Source organism: Diabrotica virgifera, chromosome 7 (assembly GCF_917563875.1).
Source record: "Diabrotica virgifera virgifera chromosome 7, PGI_DIABVI_V3a".
Lineage (NCBI taxonomy): Eukaryota > Metazoa > Arthropoda > Insecta > Coleoptera > Chrysomelidae > Diabrotica > Diabrotica virgifera.
Genome location: NC_065449.1, coordinates 88,229,075 through 88,255,493, shown reverse-complemented (window position 1 = coordinate 88,255,493; position 26,419 = coordinate 88,229,075). Strand labels below are relative to the sequence as shown.

Sequence of the window (26,419 nt, the reverse complement as noted above, 5' to 3'; positions counted from 1 at the left end):
AAACGATACATGAGATGAAGATTTGTAGAAAGTTTGTTCGTAATCATATTATGTAAATTAAAGCATTGCCTACTAATAGGTAACTACATTATTTTGTTTACATTTTCCAAATAGATAGGTATTGAAACTATTAGGTATTTCCAACCGAAACATTTAGAATTACGTACCTGCGGCTTTTCAAAATTATTTAAAAAGTCACTATAATTATACATTTGATTTTATTTCTGTCCACACATCAATAAAAACTAATATTATACAATATTTTTGTTTACCGATAACCTCCATATTGAACAATTATTGACAGATCATTTCAAAATTTCAACACCCAATCCGAGCCCGTATAACGATTAATACCATACTGTCGGTGTGCGCATGCGCGCGGATCAATCAAATTTTACCCTCAATCGATTCGCCGCTTAAGAAGAATATCTTCAAAAATAAACAAATAAAAATCTTACATACCCTTGTGTAGGAGAATGTCAGTGTGACACTTATAGTACAGATAGTTATCTTTATTTCACGCTTTTAAAGACAACGAGAAACAGTGTAGCCAGTACCTGTTTGGTAAATAAACATATGTTTTTTATTCGGCAACAGCGCTTTAATGCTAAATCCAACGGTAGCAAAAAACTAATACATAAGAAAAACTTTGTTGAATTTGTTTGTCGTCAAGTTTGTACTGGTGGGTTATGATGTCATTACATCTATGACGTGCATTCTTTTAGTTTACCTATCTAACTTACTTTACAGAATTGAAATTGGATTATTTGAGCGGCCTCAGGAATGTTTTAAAGTTATAAACAATTTTTTGGCTTATAAACAAATAGAATATCTCGCTAACTATTATACAGGGTGTCCCGAAAAGATTGGTCGTAAATTTACCATTAGTTAAACACAGTGTTTTAAAACTTTTTTGCCTCATAGTCTTTTTTTGATAAGTTACCTTTTATAGAGATGTGGCTGCTTTTTCAAAATATACCTAAAAATGTAAATTATAAATAAATTTTCAGATTATTAACAGGTCTCCATAATCGTACTTACCATATACAAATATGTGGTGGATTCGACAAATATTCAAAATATCTCGATAAACAGTAGCTTATCGAAAAAGTACTAAGAGGCAAAAAAGTTTTAAAAACACTGTGTTTCACTAATGGTGCCACAATAATAATTTAATTGGAACGTACACAAAAGTTTGGGGGGATTAAGGGAACAAAACCCCCATAAAATTTTTATGGGGTACACAAATTTCACTTTAATTTTTATTTAAGATGTTGCTGCCATAAGAATACCACACGTCCATTTTCAATAAAAAATCTCTAAGAGTTTTCGATATCTGAAAAAAAATCGATTTTCATTTTGTAAGTTCAAAGGACTGTAACTTTTTTTGTGTGCACTATTGTATATAGGTAAGTGAGGTTCAATCAACTTATTTTTGACGCCAGAATCTGTGGTATTATTTATGACCAATCTTTTCGGGACACCCTGTATTATTAAGAAAACGGTACCTATTGAAAATAACGCTGCCGGACGCTTCTTTTAAAAGAAGAGAAGTTAAATTGCTAGGAGTGGTTACACCAAAATAAATATGATTTTTGTATAAAAAGGCATTATATCTATCTAACGTACCTACTTTACAGAATTGAAATTGGACTATTTGAGCGGCCTCAGGAATGCTTTAAAGTTATAAAAAAAATTTTGGCTTAAGGCGGGTTCTCACTTTTCAGTTTCGCTGACGCAGTCTAACTGATTCAGTGATACTGAAAAAATAGTGAACATGAGAACAGATTTTCGTTTTAAATGGACAGTACATTTATACTTTCAGTTAAAGTGAAAACCAGGTCTACTTTTTATCATTTTTGGTTGATCATGATCGCATAATGAATCTGAAGCTTGAGAACATAAATGTTCGTGATTTGTTCAGTGTGGCAAATTTTGAGAGCAATTTTGGAGCATTTTTCTCTTGAAATTTTTCTTCGTTCTTAAGTGGATTTTATATGAATCACAATCTTCCAAAGCTAATTCTTTCAATATAGTTTCACTAGCACCCCATGCATTTCTGCGAAATATCCAGGACCTGACGACCTGACCCACCATCTTCGACGTTTTCTTTTCTTTGATTCACTAGAGTATTCTTTAATTCATTTACAACTTATTGTAAACATACTTCGCGAACAGGTGGTCTCAATTTTTTTAACCATTTTCATTACCATTATATAAAATGTTTGGGCTAACTGCGTACTGAATGGAGCAAAACATAAATCGTGTGAATGCAAATGTCGCTTTTATTTTTCATTATTAATGAGTCAGTCAGACTGCGTCAGCGAAACTAACAAGTGAGAACCCGCCTTTATAAACAAATAAAATATCTCGGTAACTATTATATTAAGGGTACCTATAGACGCAAAATGTCGCCTGTCAAAATGTTCAATGTGTTTTCAATGTATTCGTTTTTTTTTAATCCTGAGAAAGCTAATAAGTATATTTGAAAAATTTAAACGCACGATGAAAGACTACACGATTACCGAGGGTAGAAAGTCCCTTAGAATAAACAAAAAGTTTCTTTTTTTAACTATTTAGAATGGGAAATAAGCCACAATATTATTAAAGAATGATTTTTATTAACGTTTCGACGCCCAAATCGGGTGCCGTTGTCAAAATACATGTCAAAAATGTATTTTGACAACGGCACCCGATTTGGGCGTCGAAACGTTAATAAAAATCATTCTTTAATAATATTGTGGCTTATTTCCCATTCTAAATAGTTAAAATTGTAAAAATGCCACAAGAAAATAGCTTCAGAACAACATTAAGTTTCTTTTGAATAAGATATTTAAAATTCAAAATCACACTAAATTTTCTCTGTTTTTTTACCCCTATAACTTATTAAAACAAACATTACAGAAGTTTTCATAGACTTTCTAGCCTCGGTAAAAACGTAATCTTACATTGTGCGTTCAAATTTTTCAAAAATACTTATTAGTTTTCTCAGAATTCGAAAACAATGGATACATTTAGATTACATTGAACATTTTGACAGGCAACATTTTGCGCCTATGTCCTTAAAAAAACGGTATTGGAAAGGACGCGGCAGGACGCTTCTTTTAAAAGAAAAAAAGTTAAATTGCTACGAGTGATTCTAAGATACAACCGGTCAAACTTGACCGGCATTTGCGACGAAGTTATAAACAATAGGATGGTAATCTTCACACCATTACCTTTTTATTTTGGTCCACTTTCTACATACAAATTTTCTTATCTTCAAGAGACTAAAAACATATATATTATGATAATAAAAATGATCGATATTACAGTTTATTCGCATACCATAATATGCACTGGATGTAAACATTAGTTGACAGTGATGTCGTCACCAGCAACAAACGAGCTGGCTATTTGGTTGAGATTTTGAATATTTTTGGATCCCAGTTACTTATATAATAAGATTATTTTTTCACTACCTATGTATTCAGTTATTACAATAATTTACATACTATACAATAAAATCTAATAATCGAGAAAAGAGAAAAAGTGATAAAGTGATAAAAATATACTGCTACTTGGAACGAATAGATACTTTTGAATATCTTTAACAAGTAAAATCTTTGGTTACATGCAGTACATATCTTATTTAAACTTATGTCGCTACGATTTATCGATTTTTTGAAGTTATACTTCTTTAGGCGGGTTTGGGAGTAAATTTATATGTGCGCGAATTCATCAAAAGTCTTGGTCCTGGGCGCAGCTGAAACGTTATACGTGCTTTGATTGGGTATTAAAATGACCTGTCAATCATTTTTTAATATGGAGGTTATCGGTAAACAAATGTTGTGTATATTAGTTTTTATTGTTGTGAGGACAGAGACAAAAGCAAGTTTATAATTGTAGTAACTTCTTAAATAGTTTTTAAAAGCAACAGGTACGGAATTGTAAATGTTTCAGTATTGTAATAAAAAATTACATACCTATTTGGAAAATGTAAAATGTACCTACCTAGTAGGTAATACTTTAATTTACATAATTTGATTACCAACAAAATTTCTACCAATCTTCATCTAATATATTGTTTTCTTACTCTATGTTTTGTTGCATTTTAATATTTTAATTTCACAAAAATCAAACTAATTTGATTAAATTAAAAGAATAAGCAACTACTGTTAAAAAGTTTAAAACGTTCAGTTAGTGTATCTTCTTACATCATTCATATGTCTAAGTGGCTAAATTCTAACGTGCGTTGATTTAAAACCTATCAACCCCAATATACGCAGATTCGATCCCCAATGCAAATTTTTATTTTTTTATTTTTTTATGCATTTTATGATTGTAAGTATATTTATTATATAATTTTTTTTTCCAGAAAATACGAATTTAGTTAAAATGTTTGCCAACAATTATTGTTCAGAAATCATTTCTTTGTTTCATTTTTCAATATGTTTGTGTGTGTTTTATTCTTTTATTTTTTTAATTTTTGGTATTGTTTTAATAAAAATTTTTGGAAAGTAGTAAGTATTAAAATTAGTTTAATATTTAAATAAAATATAAATAAACTGTATAAATATTTTCAATTTCTTTGCAACACGAAAATGCAGCAGCTGCATAATACTCTGGTTAAATCGAAGAGTACAGGAAGAGTCTATACCGGTTTCGGAGGTTTTTCCTCCTCATCAGTAGTCCCATATCCTTTATCCTATCCCATATCCTTGTTCAGAAATCATTTCTTTGTTTCATTTTTCAATATGTTTGTGTGTGTTTTATTCTTTTATTTTTTTAATTTTTGGTATTGTTTTAATAAAAATTTTTGGAAAGTAGTAAGTATTAAAATTAGTTTAATATTTAAATAAAATATAAATAAACTGTATAAATATTTTCAATTTCTTTGCAACACGAAAATGCAGCAGCTGCATAATACTCTGGTTAAATTGAAGAGTACAGGAAGAGTCTATACCGGTTTCGGAGGTTTCTTCCTCCTCATCAGTAGTCCCATATCCTTTTCTCTCCGAATTTCCCAGGTATCATAATTTGGGCCTTTCCGAATTGCAAAGCACGAAATGCCGCGGATGAACTAGAGCCATCCGAATTGCAAAGATCGAAATGCCGCAGATGAACTAGTGCCATCTACCGAAAAACAAAATAAGTTATCAATCGAAGTAGCACAGAAAACGACAATAAATATTGTTTCCATACCACCATATTGACAACAGGTGGAATACTTTTTTTGGTTACAACCTCCCGAGATTTTCAAGAATTATAAATCATACAGGATGCCGAGGAAATTAAGATGAGAGAATTTTGAATAATTCACAACCCATCTGCTCAGCGTGGTAAAAATTCCAACAAGAAAGATTCTTTAGGACTCAACAAAAGAGTAAATGAATTAAATTGTATAAACATTTTCAATTTCTTTGCAACACGAAAATGCAGCAGCTGTATAATACTCTGGTTAAATCGGAGAGGGCAGGAAGAGTCTATACCGGTTTCGGAGGTTTTTTCCTCATCAGTAGTCCCATATCCTCTTCTCTCCGATTTCCCCAGGTATCATAATTTGGGCCTTTCCGAATTGCAAAGAACGAAATGCCGCGGATGAACTAGAGGCATCTACCTAAAAACAAAATAAGTTATCAATCGAAGTAGCACAGAAAACGACAATAAATATCGTTCCCATACCACCAGATTGACAACAGGTGGAATACTTTCTTTGGTTACAACCTCCCGAGATTTTTTTTTTTTTGTTTTTCGGTAGATGGCTCTAGTTCATCTGCGGCATTTCGTTCTTTGTAATTCGGAAATGTGACCTACAGAATTATAGACCGATATCGTTGCTCAGTCAAGTATACAAACTATTCATGAGAATTATTAACAACCGGTTGACCTACAAAATGGACAATTACCAACCAGTTGGCTGGCTTCCGCAAAGGATATAGTACATCAGACCATCTGCTGACAATGAGAACATTGATAGAGAAGGCAAATGAATACCAACTACCCGTATTTCTTGCCTTCGTAGACTATGAAAAGGCGTTTGATAGTATCGAGATGTGGGCCATAGAACAAGCTATTAATAATTGTAGAATAGATTCGAGATATAGACAACGAATACATAATATATATGAAAATGCAACTATGATGGTACAACTAGACGAAAATACAAATCCCATCCCTATTAAGAGAGGCGTGAGACAAGGAGACGTAATATCGCCAAAGCTTTTCAACCTAGCACTAGAAGACGTCTTCAAAACGACAAATTGGTCAACCTATGGCATTAACGTTAATGGCAAGAAGCTAAATCACCTCAGATTCGCTGACGACATTGTGATTATAGCGAGCTCATTCGAGGAACTGCAAATTATGATAGAGGAACTCGCAGGCAGCTCCCAATACGTCGGTCTAAAAATGAACATGAAGAAAACAAAAATAATGACAAACACAGATGACCCCAGATGCATAACTATAAATGGCAGTGAGATAGAAAAAGTCCAGGAATATATCTACCTAGGCCAAATCCTGAAACTTGAAAAAGAAAACCAAAGTGCGGAAATTAATAGGAGAGCAAGACTAGCATGGGCAGGATTTGGAAAACTTGGTTGGATACTTAAGAACCGCAAAATACCTCAATATTTGAGGACCAAAGTGTTCAACCAGTGCATCCTTCCTATCATGACATATGGGTGTCAAACCTGGACCCTAACCAAGGCAAATATGAATAAACTAGCTACAACAGAAAGAGCTATGGAAAGAGCAATGTTAGGTATACGACTGTCAGATAAAAATAGGAGCGACTGGGTAAGATCAAAAACAAAAGTCGAGGACATAACAACAAAAGTTGCCAAACTTAAATGGAGCTTTGCAGGCCACACTGTTAGACAAAAAGACCAACGTTGGAATGCCACGATACAACATTGGAGACCTTACCAAAGTAAACGACCGAGAGGAAGACCACAGATGAGATGGGTTGATGATATTAAAAGAGTAGCCGGAACGAATTGGAAATATGTTGCTCAGGATAGAGACCGATGGAAGGAGTTGGGAGAGGCCTATGTCCAAACGTGGACGATAGAAGGCTAAGAAGAAGAAGAAGAATTCGGAAAGGCACAAATGCCCAAAGTATGATACCTGGAGAAATCGGAGAGAAGAGGATATGGGACTACTGATGAGGAGGAGAAAACCTCCGAAACCGGTATAGACTCTTCCTGCACTCTCCGATTTACCCAGATTATTATGTACCTGCTGCAATTTTGTGTTGCAAAGAAATTGAAAATGTTTATACATTTCAATTCATTTACTCTTTTGTTGAGTACTAAGAAATCTTTCTTGTTGGAACTTTTATCACGCTGAGCAGATGGGTTGTAAATTATTTAAAATTCTCTCATCTTAATTTCCTCGGCATCCTGTATGATTTATAATTTTTGAAAATCTCGGGAGGTTGTAACCAAAGAAAGTATTCCACCTGTTATTAATCTAGTGGTATGGGAACGATATTTATTGTCATTTTCTGTGCTACTTCGATTGATAACTTATTTCGTTTATAAATAAACTGTTTAAAGTATAATGATTTCGTTGAAATCATATAATAGAAGTATAACTTCTTACGTGCATACAAAGTACACACACATTCTTTTTTTATTACCGTTTTCACACGATGATAAATTGAAACAACTCGATCGTTACGATAAATTGCTCGCATTTATCGCAGCGTCTAAACCAGCTTTAACACTGTCGGATACAAAAATATTTGTCAATACCTATTATGTATGTTATCAAACAAGCTAAGCCTATATTATTATCCAAAACCTACTTGCAATACATTGGCATAATTGAAATATATAAGGGCATCTTTTGGAATGTCAACACTAGCTTTCACAGTCATAGTAAAGTCATCATCGACGGATAATAATGTATTCGCAGTACAATCATGTGTCATTAATGCTGCTTTTATATAGAGACCTAGAATAAAATGTTAAAATAAATAAATTAAAAATTAGAAGCTTAACAGATCATTCTTTAATTCACAGTATACAAAAACCAATACGAAATAATCATTTATATATACAATATGTATATATAAAAAATATACCCATGAGATTTTTTTGCATAATCACATTCGTGAGACATCCCAGAATAAGGTTCAAGAAGTCGCCCACGTGAAAAGGGGTCCAAATTTTTTTTAAACAAATTACAAAAATCATTTTTTTCGACCGGGGCAATTATTTTAGGTTTTTCGGACCATTCTGGACAAAAAATTTACCTATCTTATAATTTTTCATTAAAGTTGATCGTTTTTGAGTTCTAATCAATTTAAAATTGAAAAAAACGAAAAATGGCGATTTTCAAGGCTTAATAACTCGGTTAAAAGTTATTATTATGAAGGTCAGAAAGTGACTAAATCAAAGTTTAAAGCCCCCCCCCCCCGCTACAAGTTTATGAAAAAATTTTTGTCATTATTTTATTACTAAGCTGTTATTTTTAAATATGTAATAATAATGAACGCCATGCACGTATTAGGCGGCCGTCAATGGTGAGTGAGAGAGAGATGCCATTCTGACAGTTTAATGGTGCATCTTACTAGCTCACATTTACAGCCGCGTCAATACGATCTTACCGCTCATTGTTAATAATTAAAAATAACAGCTTAGTAATAAATTAATGACAAAAATTTCTTCAGGATCATGTAGGGGGGCTTTAAACTTTCATTTAGTCATTTTCTTAATTTCAAAATAATAATTTTTAACTGGGTTATTTTTAAAATGGCCATTTTCGCGTTTTTCTAATTTTAAATTGCTTATAACTCAAAAATGATCAACTTTAGAGAAAAATTACAAGAGACCTTTTTTGTCCAGAATGGTCCAAAAAAGCTAAAAAAATCCGGGATGAAAATATTGATTTTTGCAATTTGGCAAAATCATTTGGCAGCTTATTCTTTAAAAATCACATTTCACAAAATTCATTGTTAATTTATTTCCCATCTTCCTGAAAAACTTCACCATCAAGTTTCTTTACATCATGTATTAATTTTCAAAAACGATTCTAGTTTGGTTTGTGGAGGATAACTTGTCAATTGGTTTATCCTAGACCTTAAGTCTCTTTTCAATATGTATTTTTGAACGAAGACATGTGCTACGATCGAGAGCAATGGCGATTGGGAATCGGAAGACGTCGTAGAACGTTATGAACCGATTATATATACAGGGTGTCCAGAAACTCTACCGACAAACGAAGACAGGAGATTCCTCAGATAATTTTAAGATAATTTAACCCAATTCACCTAGTCCGAAAATGCTTCCTAAGGGAGCTAGAGCTCTTTGAAGATGGCGTCATGTAATTAGTTTTTCTTAAATACCTCCAGAAGACTTCTATTTAGAAAAACGAAAATTGGTATACACATTTACTTTCCAGAAATGAATCGATTCCATCCATTGCTAATTTCTAGTACAGGTCATAGGCGTCCGTTTTGGGTAGGGAAACGGTTATTTTATCGCCTAACTTTTTTGTCTTTAATTTTTAAGCAATTTTGACTCTGAATTATTTAATTGTGAGTTATTCTAGTACTAAAAGGTACTCTTAGTTTAAGTCGATAGGACACACCGTTTTCTAGAAAAATCGATTTGAAAATTTTTCGTTCCTTGAATTTAAAAAAAAAAGATTAAAAAGAACTATTTAGAAAGATGAAAACTGGTATATTTATTTATATTCCAGAGATTAATTGATTTCATTAATGGCGAATTTCTAGTACAGGTCGTAGGCGTCCGTTTTGGGTAGGTCAACAGTTATTTTATAGCATACCTTTATTGTCTTTAATTTTTAAGTATTTTTGACACGAGATTATTCAATTATGAGATATTCGAGTTCTAAAAGTTACTCTTGCTTTAATTTGGTAAAATACATCGGTTTTTTTTTAATTTTTTTTAACTTTTTTTTTCAAATTCCCAAAACTAAAAACTTTCAAATAGATTTTTCTAGAAAACGGTGTATCCTATCGACTTAAAGTAAGAGTACCTTTTAGTACTAGAATACCTCACAATTTAATAATCCAGTATCAAAAATGTTTAAAAGTTGAAGACAAAAAAGTTATGGAATAAAATAACCGTTGCCCTACCCAAAACGTACGCCTATGACCGGTACTAGAAATTCGCAATGGATGGAATCGATTCATTTCAGGAAAGTAAATAAATATACCAATTTTCGTTTTTGTAAATAGAAGCGTTCTGGAGGTATTTAAGAAAAACTAATTACATGGCGCCATCTTCAAAGAGCTCTAGCTCCCTTAGGAAGCATTTTCGGACTAGGTGAATTGGGTTAAATTGTCATAAAATTATTTGAGGAATCTCCTGTCTTCGTTTGTCGGTAGAGTTTCTGGACACCCTGTATATATATATATATATATATATATATATATATATATATATATATATATATATATATATATATATATATATATATATATATATATATATATATATATATATATATATATATGAAAAATAGATAATTGCATTTCAGTTAGATTCGAACCCCACCGGTGCCCCGACTAGTTTCGACTCATGTCAAGTCGTCATCAGGAGACACTAGGTAGGTGTTCGAAGCTAACTGATTTGCCGCTATTCCTTGGTGAATTTATAAACTAAACCCACCAGAGTATACTTAGTACGACCTCTATATGTGAAAAGAGAAAATAATTATTCTCTTGGTAGCCCGGCGAATAGCAAAATCAAGCTTTATAACAATAAAGCTATGAAAGGCGATGTAACGAAATCCTTTTTCCGACAATACATCATGCAAACACCGTTTGGGCTAACCAATTCGTCTCTTACTGGAGAATACAGTAAAATGAAAAATAGATAATTGCATTTCAGTTAGATTCGAACCCCACCGGTGCCCCGACTAGTTTCGACTCATGTCAAGTCGTCATCAGGAGACACTAGGTAGGTGTTCGAAGCTAACTGATTTGCCGCTATTCCTTGGTGAATTTATAAACTAAACCCACCAGAGTATACTTAGTACGACCTCTATATGTGAAAAGAGAAAATAATTATTCTCTTGGTAGCCCGGCGAATAGCAAAATCAAGCTTTATAACAATAAAGCTATGAAAGGCGATGTAACGAAATCCTTTTTCCGACAATACATCATGCAAACACCGTTTGGGCTAACCAATTCGTCTCTTACTGGAGAATACAGTAAAATGAAAAATAGATAATTGCATTTCAGTTAGATTCGAACCCCACCGGTGCCCCGACTAGTTTCGACTCATGTCAAGTCGTCATCAGGAGACACTAGGTAGGTGTTCGAAGCTAACTGATTTGCCGCTATTCCTTGGTGAATTTATAAACTAAACCCACCAGAGTATACTTAGTACGACCTCTATATGTGAAAAGAGAAAATAATTATTCTCTTGGTAGCCCGGCGAATAGCAAAATCAAGCTTTATAACAATAAAGCTATGAAAGGCGATGTAACGAAATCCTTTTTCCGACAATACATCATGCAAACACCGTTTGGGCTAACCAATTCGTCTCTTACTGGAGAATACAGTAAAATGAAAAATAGATAATTGCATTTCAGTTAGATTCGAACCCCACCGGTGCCCCGACTAGTTTCGACTCATGTCAAGTCGTCATCAGGAGACACTAGGTAGGTGTTCGAAGCTAACTGATTTGCCGCTATTCCTTGGTGAATTTATAAACTAAACCCACCAGAGTATACTTAGTACGACCTCTATATGTGAAAAGAGAAAATAATTATTCTCTTGGTAGCCCGGCGAATAGCAAAATCAAGCTTTATAACAATAAAGCTATGAAAGGCGATGTAACGAAATCCTTTTTCCGACAATACATCATGCAAACACCGTTTGGGCTAACCAATTCGTCTCTTACTGGAGAATACAGTAAAATGAAAAATAGATTTCAGTTAGATTCGAACCCCACCGGTGCCCCGACTAGTTTCGACTCATGTCAAGTCGTCATCAGGAGACACTAGGTAGGTGTTCGAAGCTAACTGATTTGCCGCTATTCCTTGGTGAATTTATAAACTAAACCCACCAGAGTATACTTAGTACGACCTCTATATGTGAAAAGAGAAAATAATTATTCTCTTGGTAGCCCGGCGAATAGCAAAATCAAGCTTTATAACAATAAAGCTATGAAAGGCGATGTAACGAAATCCTTTTTCCGACAATACATCATGCAAACACCGTTTGGGCTAACCAATTCGTCTCTTACTGGAGAATACAGTAAAATGAAAAATAGATAATTGCATTTCAGTTAGATTCGAACCCCACCGGTGCCCCGACTAGTTTCGACTCATGTCAAGTCGTCATCAGGAGACACTAGGTAGGTGTTCGAAGCTAACTGATTTGCCGCTATTCCTTGGTGAATTTATAAACTAAACCCACCAGAGTATACTTAGTACGACCTCTATATGTGAAAAGAGAAAATAATTATTCTCTTGGTAGCCCGGCGAATAGCAAAATCAAGCTTTATAACAATAAAGCTATGAAAGGCGATGTAACGAAATCCTTTTTCCGACAATACATCATGCAAACACCGTTTGGGCTAACCAATTCGTCTCTTACTGGAGAATACAGTAAAATGAAAAATAGATAATTGCATTTCAGTTAGATTCGAACCCCACCGGTGCCCCGACTAGTTTCGACTCATGTCAAGTCGTCATCAGGAGACACTAGGTAGGTGTTCGAAGCTAACTGATTTGCCGCTATTCCTTGGTGAATTTATAAACTAAACCCACCAGAGTATACTTAGTACGACCTCTATATGTGAAAAGAGAAAATAATTATTCTCTTGGTAGCCCGGCGAATAGCAAAATCAAGCTTTATAACAATAAAGCTATGAAAGGCGATGTAACGAAATCCTTTTTCCGACAATACATCATGCAAACACCGTTTGGGCTAACCAATTCGTCTCTTACTGGAGAATACAGTAAAATGAAAAATAGATAATTGCATTTCAGTTAGATTCGAACCCCACCGGTGCCCCGACTAGTTTCGACTCATGTCAAGTCGTCATCAGGAGACACTAGGTAGGTGTTCGAAGCTAACTGATTTGCCGCTATTCCTTGGTGAATTTATAAACTAAACCCACCAGAGTATACTTAGTACGACCTCTATATGTGAAAAGAGAAAATAATTATTCTCTTGGTAGCCCGGCGAATAGCAAAATCAAGCTTTATAACAATAAAGCTATGAAAGGCGATGTAACGAAATCCTTTTTCCGACAATACATCATGCAAACACCGTTTGGGCTAACCAATTCGTCTCTTACTGGAGAATACAGTAAAATGAAAAATAGATAATTGCATTTCAGTTAGATTCGAACCCCACCGGTGCCCCGACTAGTTTCGACTCATGTCAAGTCGTCATCAGGAGACACTAGGTAGGTGTTCGAAGCTAACTGATTTGCCGCTATTCCTTGGTGAATTTATAAACTAAACCCACCAGAGTATACTTAGTACGACCTCTATATGTGAAAAGAGAAAATAATTATTCTCTTGGTAGCCCGGCGAATAGCAAAATCAAGCTTTATAACAATAAAGCTATGAAAGGCGATGTAACGAAATCCTTTTTCCGACAATACATCATGCAAACACCGTTTGGGCTAACCAATTCGTCTCTTACTGGAGAATACAGTAAAATGAAAAATAGATAATTGCATTTCAGTTAGATTCGAACCCCACCGGTGCCCCGACTAGTTTCGACTCATGTCAAGTCGTCATCAGGAGACACTAGGTAGGTGTTCGAAGCTAACTGATTTGCCGCTATTCCTTGGTGAATTTATAAACTAAACCCACCAGAGTATACTTAGTACGACCTCTATATGTGAAAAGAGAAAATAATTATTCTCTTGGTAGCCCGGCGAATAGCAAAATCAAGCTTTATAACAATAAAGCTATGAAAGGCGATGTAACGAAATCCTTTTTCCGACAATACATCATGCAAACACCGTTTGGGCTAACCAATTCGTCTCTTACTGGAGAATACAGTAAAATGAAAAATAGATAATTGCATTTCAGTTAGATTCGAACCCCACCGGTGCCCCGCCTAGTTTCGACTCATGTCAAGTCGTCATCAGGAGACACTAGGTAGGTGTTCGAAGCTAACTGATTTGCCGCTATTCCTTGGTAAATTTATAAACTAAACCCACCAGAGTATACTTAGTACGACCTCTATATGTGAAAAGAGAAAATAATTATTCTCTTGGTAGCCCGGCGAATAGCAAAATCAAGCTTTATAACAATAAAGCTATGAAAGGCGATGTAACGAAATCCTTTTTCCGACAATACATCATGCAAACACCGTTTGGGCTAACCAATTCGTCTCTTACTGGAGAATACAGTAAAATGAAAAATAGATAATTGCATTTCAGTTAGATTCGAACCCCACCGGTGCCCCGACTAGTTTCGACTCATGTCAAGTCGTCATCAGGAGACACTAGGTAGGTGTTCGAAGCTAACTGATTTGCCGCTATTCCTTGGTGAATTTATAAACTAAACCCACCAGAGTATACTTAGTACGACCTCTATATGTGAAAAGAGAAAATAATTATTCTCTTGGTAGCCCGGCGAATAGCAAAATCAAGCTTTATAACAATAAAGCTATGAAAGGCGATGGGGTTCGAATCTAACTGAAATGCAATTATCTATTTTTCATTTTACTGTATTCTCCAGTAAGAGACGAATTGGTTAGCCCAAACGGTGTTTGCATGATGTATTGTCGGAAAAAGGATTTCGTTACATCGCCTTTCATAGCTTTATTGTTATAAAGCTTGATTTTGCTATTCGCCGGGCTACCAAGAGAATAATTATTTTCTCTTTTCACATATAGAGGTCGTACTAAGTATACTCTGGTGGGTTTAGTTTATAAATTCACCAAGGAATAGCGGCAAATCAGTTAGCTTCGAACACCTACCTAGTGTCTCCTGATGACGACTTGACATGAGTCGAAACTAGTCGGGGCACCGGTGGGGTTCGAATCTAACTGAAATGCAATTATCTATTTTTCATTTTACTGTATTCTCCAGTAAGAGACGAATTGGTTAGCCCAAACGGTGTTTGCATGATGTATTGTCGGAAAAAGGATTTCGTTACATCGCCTTTCATAGCTTTATTGTTATAAAGCTTGATTTTGCTATTCGCCGGGCTACCAAGAGAATAATTATTTTCTCTTTTCACATATAGAGGTCGTACTAAGTATACTCTGGTGGGTTTAGTTTATAAATTCACCAAGGAATAGCGGCAAATCAGTTAGCTTCGAACACCTACCTAGTGTCTCCTGATGACGACTTGACATGAGTCGAAACTAGTCGGGGCACCGGTGGGGTTCGAATCTAACTGAAATGCAATTATCTATTTTTCATTTTACTGTATTCTCCAGTAAGAGACGAATTGGTTAGCCCAAACGGTGTTTGCATGATGTATTGTCGGAAAAAGGATTTCGTTACATCGCCTTTCATAGCTTTATTGTTATAAAGCTTGATTTTGCTATTCGCCGGGCTACCAAGAGAATAATTATTTTCTCTTTTCACATATAGAGGTCGTACTAAGTATACTCTGGTGGGTTTAGTTTATAAATTCACCAAGGAATAGCGGCAAATCAGTTAGCTTCGAACACCTACCTAGTGTCTCCTGATGACGACTTGACATGAGTCGAAACTAGTCGGGGCACCGGTGGGGTTCGAATCTAACTGAAATGCAATTATCTATTTTTCATTTTACTGTATTCTCCAGTAAGAGACGAATTGGTTAGCCCAAACGGTGTTTGCATGATATATTGTCGGAAAAAGGATTTCGTTACATCGCCTTTCATAGCTTTATTGTTATAAAGCTTGATTTTGCTATTCGCCGGGCTACCAAGAGAATAATTATTTTCTCTTTTCACATATAGAGGTCGTACTAAGTATACTCTGGTGGGTTTAGTTTATAAATTCACCAAGGAATAGCGGCAAATCAGTTAGCTTCGAACACCTACCTAGTGTCTCCTGATGACGACTTGACATGAGTCGAAACTAGTCGGGGCACCGGTGGGGTTCGAATCTAACTGAAATGCAATTATCTATTTTTCATTTTACTGTATTCTCCAGTAAGAGACGAATTGGTTAGCCCAAACGGTGTTTGCATGATGTATTGTCGGAAAAAGGATTTCGTTACATCGCCTTTCATAGCTTTATTGTTATAAAGCTTGATTTTGCTATTCGCCGGGCTACCAAGAGAATAATTATTTTCTCTTTTCACATATAGAGGTCGTACTAAGTATACTCTGGTGGGTTTAGTTTATAAATTCACCAAGGAATAGCGGCAAATCAGTTAGCTTCGAACACCTACCTAGTGTCTCCTGATGACGACTTGACATGAGTCGAAACTAGTCGGGGCACCGGTGGGGTTCGAATCTAACTGAAATGCAATTATCTATTTTTCATTTTACTGTATTCTCCAGTAAGAGACGAATTGGTTAGCCCAAACGGTGTTTGCATGATGTATTGTCGGAAAAAGGATTTCGTTACATCGCCTTTCATAGCTTTATTGTTATAAAGCTTGATTTTGCTATTCGCCGGGCTACCAAGAGAATAATTATTTTCTCTTTTCACATATAGAGGTCGTACTAAGTATACTCTGGTGGGTTTAGTTTATAAATTCACCAAGGAATAGCGGCAAATCAGTTAGCTTCGAACACCTACCTAGTGTCTCCTGATGACGACTTGACATGAGTCGAAACTAGTCGGGGCACCGGTGGGGTTCGAATCTAACTGAAATGCAATTATCTATTTTTCATTTTACTGTATTCTCCAGTAAGAGACGAATTGGTTAGCCCAAACGGTGTTTGCATGATGTATTGTCGGAAAAAGGATTTCGTTACATCGCCTTTCATAGCTTTATTGTTATAAAGCTTGATTTTGCTATTCGCCGGGCTACCAAGAGAATAATTATTTTCTCTTTTCACATATAGAGGTCGTACTAAGTATACTCTGGTGGGTTTAGTTTATAAATTCACCAAGGAATAGCGGCAAATCAGTTAGCTTCGAACACCTACCTAGTGTCTCCTGATGACGACTTGACATGAGTCGAAACTAGTCGGGGCACCGGTGGGGTTCGAATCTAACTGAAATGCAATTATCTATTTTTCATTTTACTGTATTCTCCAGTAAGAGACGAATTGGTTAGCCCAAACGGTGTTTGCATGATGTATTGTCGGAAAAAGGATTTCGTTACATCGCCTTTCATAGCTTTATTGTTATAAAGCTTGATTTTGCTATTCGCCGGGCTACCAAGAGAATAATTATTTTCTCTTTTCACATATAGAGGTCGTACTAAGTATACTCTGGTGGGTTTAGTTTATAAATTCACCAAGGAATAGCGGCAAATCAGTTAGCTTCGAACACCTACCTAGTGTCTCCTGATGACGACTTGACATGAGTCGAAACTAGTCGGGGCACCGGTGGGGTTCGAATCTAACTGAAATGCAATTATCTATTTTTCATTTTACTGTATTCTCCAGTAAGAGACGAATTGGTTAGCCCAAACGGTGTTTGCATGATGTATTGTCGGAAAAAGGATTTCGTTACATCGCCTTTCATAGCTTTATTGTTATAAAGCTTGATTTTGCTATTCGCCGGGCTACCAAGAGAATAATTATTTTCTCTTTTCACATATAGAGGTCGTACTAAGTATACTCTGGTGGGTTTAGTTTATAAATTCACCAAGGAATAGCGGCAAATCAGTTAGCTTCGAACACCTACCTAGTGTCTCCTGATGACGACTTGACATGAGTCGAAACTAGTCGGGGCACCGGTGGGGTTCGAATCTAACTGAAATGCAATTATCTATTTTTCATTTTACTGTATTCTCCAGTAAGAGACGAATTGGTTAGCCCAAACGGTGTTTGCATGATGTATTGTCGGAAAAAGGATTTCGTTACATCGCCTTTCATAGCTTTATTGTTATAAAGCTTGATTTTGCTATTCGCCGGGCTACCAAGAGAATAATTATTTTCTCTTTTCACATATAGAGGTCGTACTAAGTATACTCTGGTGGGTTTAGTTTATAAATTCACCAAGGAATAGCGGCAAATCAGTTAGCTTCGAACACCTACCTAGTGTCTCCTGATGACGACTTGACATGAGTCGAAACTAGTCGGGGCACCGGTGGGGTTCGAATCTAACTGAAATGCAATTATCTATTTTTCATTTTACTGTATTCTCCAGTAAGAGACGAATTGGTTAGCCCAAACGGTGTTTGCATGATGTATTGTCGGAAAAAGGATTTCGTTACATCGCCTTTCATAGCTTTATTGTTATAAAGCTTGATTTTGCTATTCGCCGGGCTACCAAGAGAATAATTATTTTCTCTTTTCACATATAGAGGTCGTACTAAGTATACTCTGGTGGGTTTAGTTTATAAATTCACCAAGGAATAGCGGCAAATCAGTTAGCTTCGAACACCTACCTAGTGTCTCCTGATGACGACTTGACATGAGTCGAAACTAGTCGGGGCACCGGTGGGGTTCGAATCTAACTGAAATGCAATTATCTATTTTTCATTTTACTGTATTCTCCAGTAAGAGACGAATTGGTTAGCCCAAACGGTGTTTGCATGATGTATTGTCGGAAAAAGGATTTCGTTACATCGCCTTTCATAGCTTTATTGTTATAAAGCTTGATTTTGCTATTCGCCGGGCTACCAAGAGAATAATTATTTTCTCTTTTCACATATAGAGGTCGTACTAAGTATACTCTGGTGGGTTTAGTTTATAAATTCACCAAGGAATAGCGGCAAATCAGTTAGCTTCGAACACCTACCTAGTGTCTCCTGATGACGACTTGACATGAGTCGAAACTAGTCGGGGCACCGGTGGGGTTCGAATCTAACTGAAATGCAATTATCTATTTTTCATTTTACTGTATTCTCCAGTAAGAGACGAATTGGTTAGCCCAAACGGTGTTTGCATGATGTATTGTCGGAAAAAGGATTTCGTTACATCGCCTTTCATAGCTTTATTGTTATAAAGCTTGATTTTGCTATTCGCCGGGCTACCAAGAGAATAATTATTTTCTCTTTTCATATATATATATATATATATATATATATATATATATATGTCTTCATATCAAGGCGAGATCCGTTTGTATCATAAGCTATACAAGATGAGATCCGTTTTGCAAGGCGAGATCCGATTTTGGATCTCACCTTGTATTCACGTGTATATAGTGACATCTCGATGTAACAATGGTTAGGGTACAAGGAAATCGATTTTTGCCTGGACCTCATTTTGCACCCCTTTTGGTGAATTTTATATTGCAGTGGTTCCACTAAATCCGCTGTAGAGGGCAGCGCGCGCGATCCGTTGTGTATATGGTAAATATATATTTTGCAGACAACCCGAGATCCGGTAAATTTGGAAACATCGCAAATGAATTTCACGGTCAGCTCTCTCACTCGGCTTATGTCTAGCTTGAATAAGAATGTTTACATTATTTAAGGGCTCTGTCCAGAAAGGCGATTGTCAAATATCTCGAGATCTAGACGGCATATCGAAAAAACTTTGGAATGCTTTTTGAATGGTTTTTCAAAATCTATATACTTATGCAATAGCAGGGTTCTTATTCTGCCTGCGAAAGCGGTGGGTGTAGCAACTTTGAAATTTCAACTGAAACACTTTATTTTTAATTAAATAGTTGAAATTTAGAATTAAAAATACACAACTTTTGTTTGAATCGATAATAGCTTCTTTAATCCAGTCGGAAAGCTTCAAAATCGTCGTTTTGATGACATTTTTAGGGTTTAGGGGTACCTCAGGTAGTTAGCTTAAAACGTAAGAAATAAATTTGAATAGTTAATGTTTATTGATAAACAAAGCTCCAATTCTATTTTACTTCAACTCATTTTAACGCTATTTCAATAAACTAATCGGTTCTTTTTTCAGTTTTTTGGTAAAACATTGTAACTTATAGACGAAAATTCTTAAAATCGGCTATTTTTCATTTAAATTGTCAATAAATAATTAAATTGAGAAAAAATTGGTCAGATTTACATAAATTTTGTTATTCCGTCCATATAGAAACTAAAACAATTGTTACGTAGTTACACTGAGTGTCACAAAAACCGTGTATTTTTACTCATTTCTTTGAGCTATTTCACGTAATATCGAGATATAAGTTGTATTTTTTACATAAGTTATATTAACGTTAAACTGACTTAATTTATAGTTTTATAAGCAACAATTAAGTATAGCGAAATTTATAAAACCTTGTTTAAATTGTTTTACATGCTCTATAATGCGGTTATCTGAAATTTTGTTTTGAATGTTTTTCTTCTTACTGGTAGACAAAAAATGGCAAAATGTGCATTTTTGACATCAAATTGTTGATAACCAACATAGTTACTACTCAAAATATTAAAAAAACTAACCGTCGGTATAACAGTTTGCCTGGAAACCAGATGCAGAACAGTACCATAAATGTTTTAGACTTTTTAGCACTTTCTTTAAGTGAAATTTAAAATCATTTACCACCCATGTACACTCATTACGGAATCTGTTACAAGAATTTCAGCGATTTCAGCCATTTTTTCAAAATTTATTTGGATTTTCTCTAGTAATCCTTCCAAAAGACAATACATAAATGGTGAATACCTTTTAAACCAACTTCAAGGAGGGTAATTTATACAGGTACATACCTAGAATTATTATATGGACCGTTCACTCTTGTTAGATTATAGTTCGCTCAAATATGAGCTCTTTTAATCCATTTCACGCGGTAAATTAGTCCGCTTTTGCTTTAGGTCTTAGTTCATAGGTTGTGATGTTTTTTTGCCCTCTCTACTATCTTCTTCCACTCTCTCCGGTCCTGAATCTTTTCTCTCCAGTTTGCAATTTCCATCTTTGATATGTCGTCTAGCAGTTGATCTTCCCATCTAATTTTTGGTCTTCCTCTTGGTCTATTTTTTACTGGTTTCCAGTTCATTATCTTCCTGATCAGTTCTTCTACCCCTCTTCTTTGTGTGTGCCCAAACCATCTGAGGCTTTGTGCTTTAATGAATTTTACTATATCTTCTCCTTTATTTATATTTATTATTTCATGGTTCATCAGCTTTCAATATTCCCCTGTTTCTGTCTTTACTGGGCCATGTATCCTTATAATTTTTCTCTCAATTATTTTTAACTTTTCTTCGTCTTTTTTCGTAAGGCACATTACTTCTGCTCCATAGGCTATCACTGATCTGATTGCTGTTGTGTATATTTTTGATTTTGTTTTTTTTGCTCAGGTTTTTGTCCTTGAGTAGTTGGTGATATTTCCAATATACTCTATTACCTGCTTTAATTCTGTCGTTTATCTCTATACTCCTTCCGTTTTTGCCGTCCACCATCACCCCCAGGTATTTGAAGCAATCTACTCTCTGGAATGTATTTTCACCTATCTTTATTTCTGCTATTCTGTTTACATTGTCTCGTGTGCTTATAAGATATTTTGTTTTATTCTGATTGATTATTAGTCCTCTCGTCTTTGCTTCTCTTACCAGGGTTAAAAGTGCCTCTTCTAGTCTTTTTTTATCTCGTGCTACCAGTCCCAGTTCATCTGCATATCCTATGATCTGTGTTGAGCTTTGAATAATTGCCTTTTTCAGCCCTGTGTCCCCAATTACTCCTTCTAGAGCGATATTAAATAGTGTCGTTTGTCGTTGACAGACTGTCTCCTTGTGTTACTTCAAGTTCTATTTTGATGTCATTTGTATCGCCCTCATTTGTTTTAACTTTTGCTGTTGAGTCTTTTATTGTCATTCTAGTTAGTCTTATTAATTTTGCCGGTATCTCCATTTTTTTTCATTTCTTTTAATAATTGTTGTCTGTATATGCTGTTGAAGGCCTGTTGGAAGTCGATGAATAGTATGTGTAATTCTATGTCATGTTCATAGCTTTTTTCAATTGTTTGTGTCAGTACGTGTATTGCATCTATTGTTGATCTTCCTTTGATCTATTGTTCTAAAACCCTGTTGATATTGTCCTATAATTTTTTCTGTGTATTGATTTAGTCGGTTTCTTATAATTGTGGTCAATATCTTATACGTTGTATTTAGTAGCATAATTGGTCTGTAGTTGCAGCACTTAGTTGGATCTCCTTTCTTAAAGATTGGTGCGATGTGTCCGTTTTTCCATTCTATGGGCATGCTTTCGTCCTTCCAAATTGTAACCATTAACTTGTGCATTCGCTTCGTGAGCTCCTCTCCGCCGTTGATGATCAGTTCGTTGTTGATTTCATCTGGCCCTGGCGTTTTGTTTACTTTTAGTTGTTTTAATACCTCCATGAATTCCTAATAAGTAGGTGCGACTTCCTCTTCATCTCTGTTATCTCTTATATCCTCATCCTCTGAATATGCCTTATTGTCGTTTTTGTATAGGTCCGTGAAATGTTTTTCCCAATTTTTTTTGTTTATTTTTGTGACAGATTTTTTGGTACTGTGTTGTTGTTTTATCTATTCGAACAATTTTTTGTTGTCTTTATTATTCGTTTCTAATTCTTGCATTTGTTCAGAGATCCATGTGTTCTTCTTTCTTCTATAGAGTTTCAATGCTTCTTGTTTTTCTTTTCTATATTGGTCCAGTTGTTCCTGTTCGGCACTTTGTAGCCATTTGTTTCTTGCGAGATGCTTCAGTTGACTTTTTTGGTGACATTCCTCATCAAACCATTCTTTCGATTCTTTGTTTTTTTTGGAATCCTATTATTTGTTCTGCTGTCTCTATTATGCTGTTCTTTATGTTTTTCCATTCTCCTTCTATTTCTATGTGCTCGTACTGACCCAATTTCTGTTCCAGTTGTTCTGTATATTGTTGCTTTGTTTCTTGCGTTTTCAGATTGGCTATATTCCATTTCCTCCTTTTTCCTTCCTTATGATTATTTGCTTTGATTATTTTCATCTTAAGTTTTGCTATAAACAATATGTGGTCAGTGCCTCCATTTGCCCCTCTATATGACCTTACGTCTTGTAGTATTTGTGTCCACTTTTTCGAAATTATAGTATGATTTATTTGGTTTCCATCCATTCTTCCTGGTATCATCCATGTTATTTTGTTTTCTTTTTTATGTTTATGCCCAGTACTAACTATATATGTATTTGTTGCTGCTGCTAGGTTGCAGATTTCTCCTCCATTATCATTCGTAGTTTCATGAATGGTTTCTTTGCCAGCTACATTACGATTATAGTCCTCCTTTCCGATCTTTGCATTGAAATCACCCAATATTATTAATATGTCATTCCTCGGAATATTTTCACAGGTTTCTTCCAGGATGTCTTAGAATTCTGTTTTATCTTCTTGGTTTGCTTCTTCGGTGGGTGCATAGCAATTGACTATCGAGATGTGGGCTTGTTTATTTTCTTATGAAGATATCCTTTCATTAACTGCTTTGAATTGTATCAGTTTTTTCCTCATTTTTTTGTTCACCATAAATGCCGTACCATTCGTTCCCTGTTTGTTTTCTCCCGAATAATACATGCTAAAGTTTTTCTTCTCAATTTTTCATTCTTTCTTCCATCGTATTTCCTGTACGGCTAGGATTTCTAGTTGGTATTTTTTCATTTCAAGAGCTATTTATTGCATCTTACCTGCTGCCAGCATGGTTCTAATATTCCAAGAGCCCATTCTAATGGGTTTTGTTCTTTTCTTCTTATTGAGATTCTTTCTTTATTTTGTGTGCGTTATTTTGTTTTCGTTAACCGTTTGCATTTCCGAGTCTTTTTTGCCATGTCAATATCATATTTCAGCCGCTGTTCTTCGTTTATTAGTTTTTTGAATTTTCTATCAGCTGTTCTCTCTCTTCGTCCCATATCTAGATTTTGCCATTCACTATTAATTTCTTGTAGCCGATTTTCGTTTGCTTACCTTTGCTTCTTTCGTCCTTTGCTATTTTAGTTATTTCCTTTTGTATTTCTTTTTCTTTCGATGTCCAATCGTTGTTTATATAGATACGATCTTTATGCTGTTTTAGTTTACGTTTCTTGTTTAGGATTTCCATTTTATCCGTGAGGGCTTCTGTTTCTATTGCGCATACTGTTTCTCCTATTTTTTTTTGCACTTCTTAGTTTTATTTGTATTTGCAACCCTTGGGCTCTGAAATTTTCCATTTCTTCTTTTAATTTCTTATAATCATTTGTTTCTACTTTCAACCCAGTTACGATCAAGCTTTTCTTTTTGCTAAATTTCTCCAGTTGCTCCATTCATTCATGTAGCTGTTTTACTTCTTTTTTTAGTTTTTGTTTCTCTGCTTTTACACCCATTAACTCTTTATTGGTTTGTTGTTATTCTTTCCTTATTGGTTTTATTTCCTGAAGCATTTCATCGTTTTTATTCATTAGCTCTTTCATTATTGTAATCATAACATTTTCAATGTCTTCCTTGTTTTCGTTGCCTGCTTTGCTTGGTGACCGTTTTTTAATTTTACTTCTATTAAAACAATCATCCAAGTTTTCTCTTTTGCGTTTCGTTTCATCATCGGTTTCACTTCCTGTGACATTTTTTCCATTTTCTAGGAGTGTAGCGCTAAATACCTGGAATACCGATATTAGATTATCAACAATACTTAAAAAATGAAAGTTACCAATTCACCGGTAGTTAATGCGTTATTTAAAAATTACCTGCGCACCAGAGTTGCCAGTTGGTCTGTAATTAGGATGGGGATTAAAATAGATACGAATTCACCGGGACCCGGAAATATGCACACCCTGATATTCTAGTTGCGTAAGCTCGTCCGATTGGCGCATGACGTTAACAACAGAGTAAAGCATAGTCCCGTCTATGCGTTCGTAATACGAACGCGAATGAAATTTGAGAATAGTACAAATTAATGAATTATGACTAAAAGAAACTAAGTGATTTTTATAGTTTAGAGGAAAATTATTAAACTATTTACTTTTATTTAAATTGATTTTCAGTTATTTGTAAAGTTCCCAGTTTCTTGATTATATTATATTTCTACTAAAATTATTATATTTCGTTAGTTGGCAAAAATTGATTAGTGGCCTACACATTAGTAAATATAATTTTTACCAAGGGGAAGAAAAGCCCCAAAATAAAACCATAAATTTAATGGATTGATAAAAAAACAAAATTTTTTACTTTTTAAATAATGTATTTCATCAGATTTAAGTAAGAGGCTTGGAAAAGACAAAAATAAGTTTTACAGTTTTCATGCCATGCACTTTATTTAAATTTTGTGCATGTGAAATAGACGTACATACAGCAACTATGTAGCAGTTTTCATAATTTTTCTTTTACGCAATGTCAGGTTGTTAAGAGACTTGTTTAATTCTTTAATTCGGAAGTACATCCGAGACCTAAAAAATAACTTGTTCGCTTTGTTAGAACAGTCTACAGTTACACTTTTGGACATAAGGTTTTCTAAATAATTTTTAGTTACCAAAATGGAATCACCATTCATGTGGAAGGAAAAATTGTCTCCAGTTACTTAATATATGACAAGAGAGTGTCTGATGGTTTACATAAACCACACTTACTCAAATGATCAACCCACGTGTACGTTGAAACATCTTCGGATTGAATACTGGAGTCCTTCAATTTATGGCAGATATAACCAGCCAAATTCTCCAAACCATCATACTTGAGGTCACTAATGTTTTTTCATTCTAACTCTCATTGAAAACTTGAAAATCAACAACTGTTTCGTTGTTAGAATCCAGCCTTTGGATCAATTGTCCAGAAATTGGTAAATCTGGGATGTCGTCTGTTTAAACGTTCGAAAATTCGTTCCGTTGTCTCTCCTACCCGTATATAACTTTTATAAAATAAAATAAAGCTTTTTGTTAACACTTTAAAAAAATTTTAATGGGTTTTCCCCGAAAAGAGCTTCATTTTTTGGTACTATGTACCAAACGTTTTTATCACGTTAAAATATTTGATTTGGAATTTGAAGGATAAGATCGTCTTTTTTATGAGCTACAAATTTACTTTTACTGGTTCTATAGACTAAGAATATACCATTTTTTCGTTTTTTTTATATGCTACAATTTTTCCAAGAATTAGACCTACTACTAAATTAACCTAGTACCTAAGTTAAAAAAACTCTATAGAACAAAAGTTGCTTAAACTTAGTCAGATCTGTTTCCGGACTTATTTTAAACGTATATTTTTTCACCCTCCAAGTAAAAGCAATCAACGGCACAAATTCAACTTTGAAGTGGGGGATGGGTAGAATCTAAATCCAAATTTTCATGCAATTAGGAGTTGACCCTGAAAATTATGTGTGTTTCTTTTTATCTTTTAAATCATTTTACTTAAAATCATTTTTTAACTATCAAATAATAATTACATATTGAGTTATTTTATTTTTTAAACTTTAATAATATTTATAAAAAATTTTACTTTCTTGTAATGTATTTTTAAAACAAGCAATCATTTAAATAATTATTTTGTAAC

At 34.6% G+C, this 26,419-nt stretch overlaps 1 protein-coding gene across 1 annotated transcript in view; it reads right to left on the bottom strand.

Annotated features, from left to right (window-relative positions):
* Positions 1-26,419, bottom strand: part of LOC114334874 (SET domain-containing protein SmydA-8-like) — a 128,634-nt gene that overhangs the window by 31,560 nt on the left and 70,655 nt on the right. Inside the window, exon 5 of the mRNA XM_050655519.1 lies at positions 7,793-7,941. Within this exon, the coding sequence (XP_050511476.1) occupies positions 7,793-7,941 (149 nt within the window). The remainder of the gene's footprint in view (positions 1-7,792; positions 7,942-26,419) is intronic.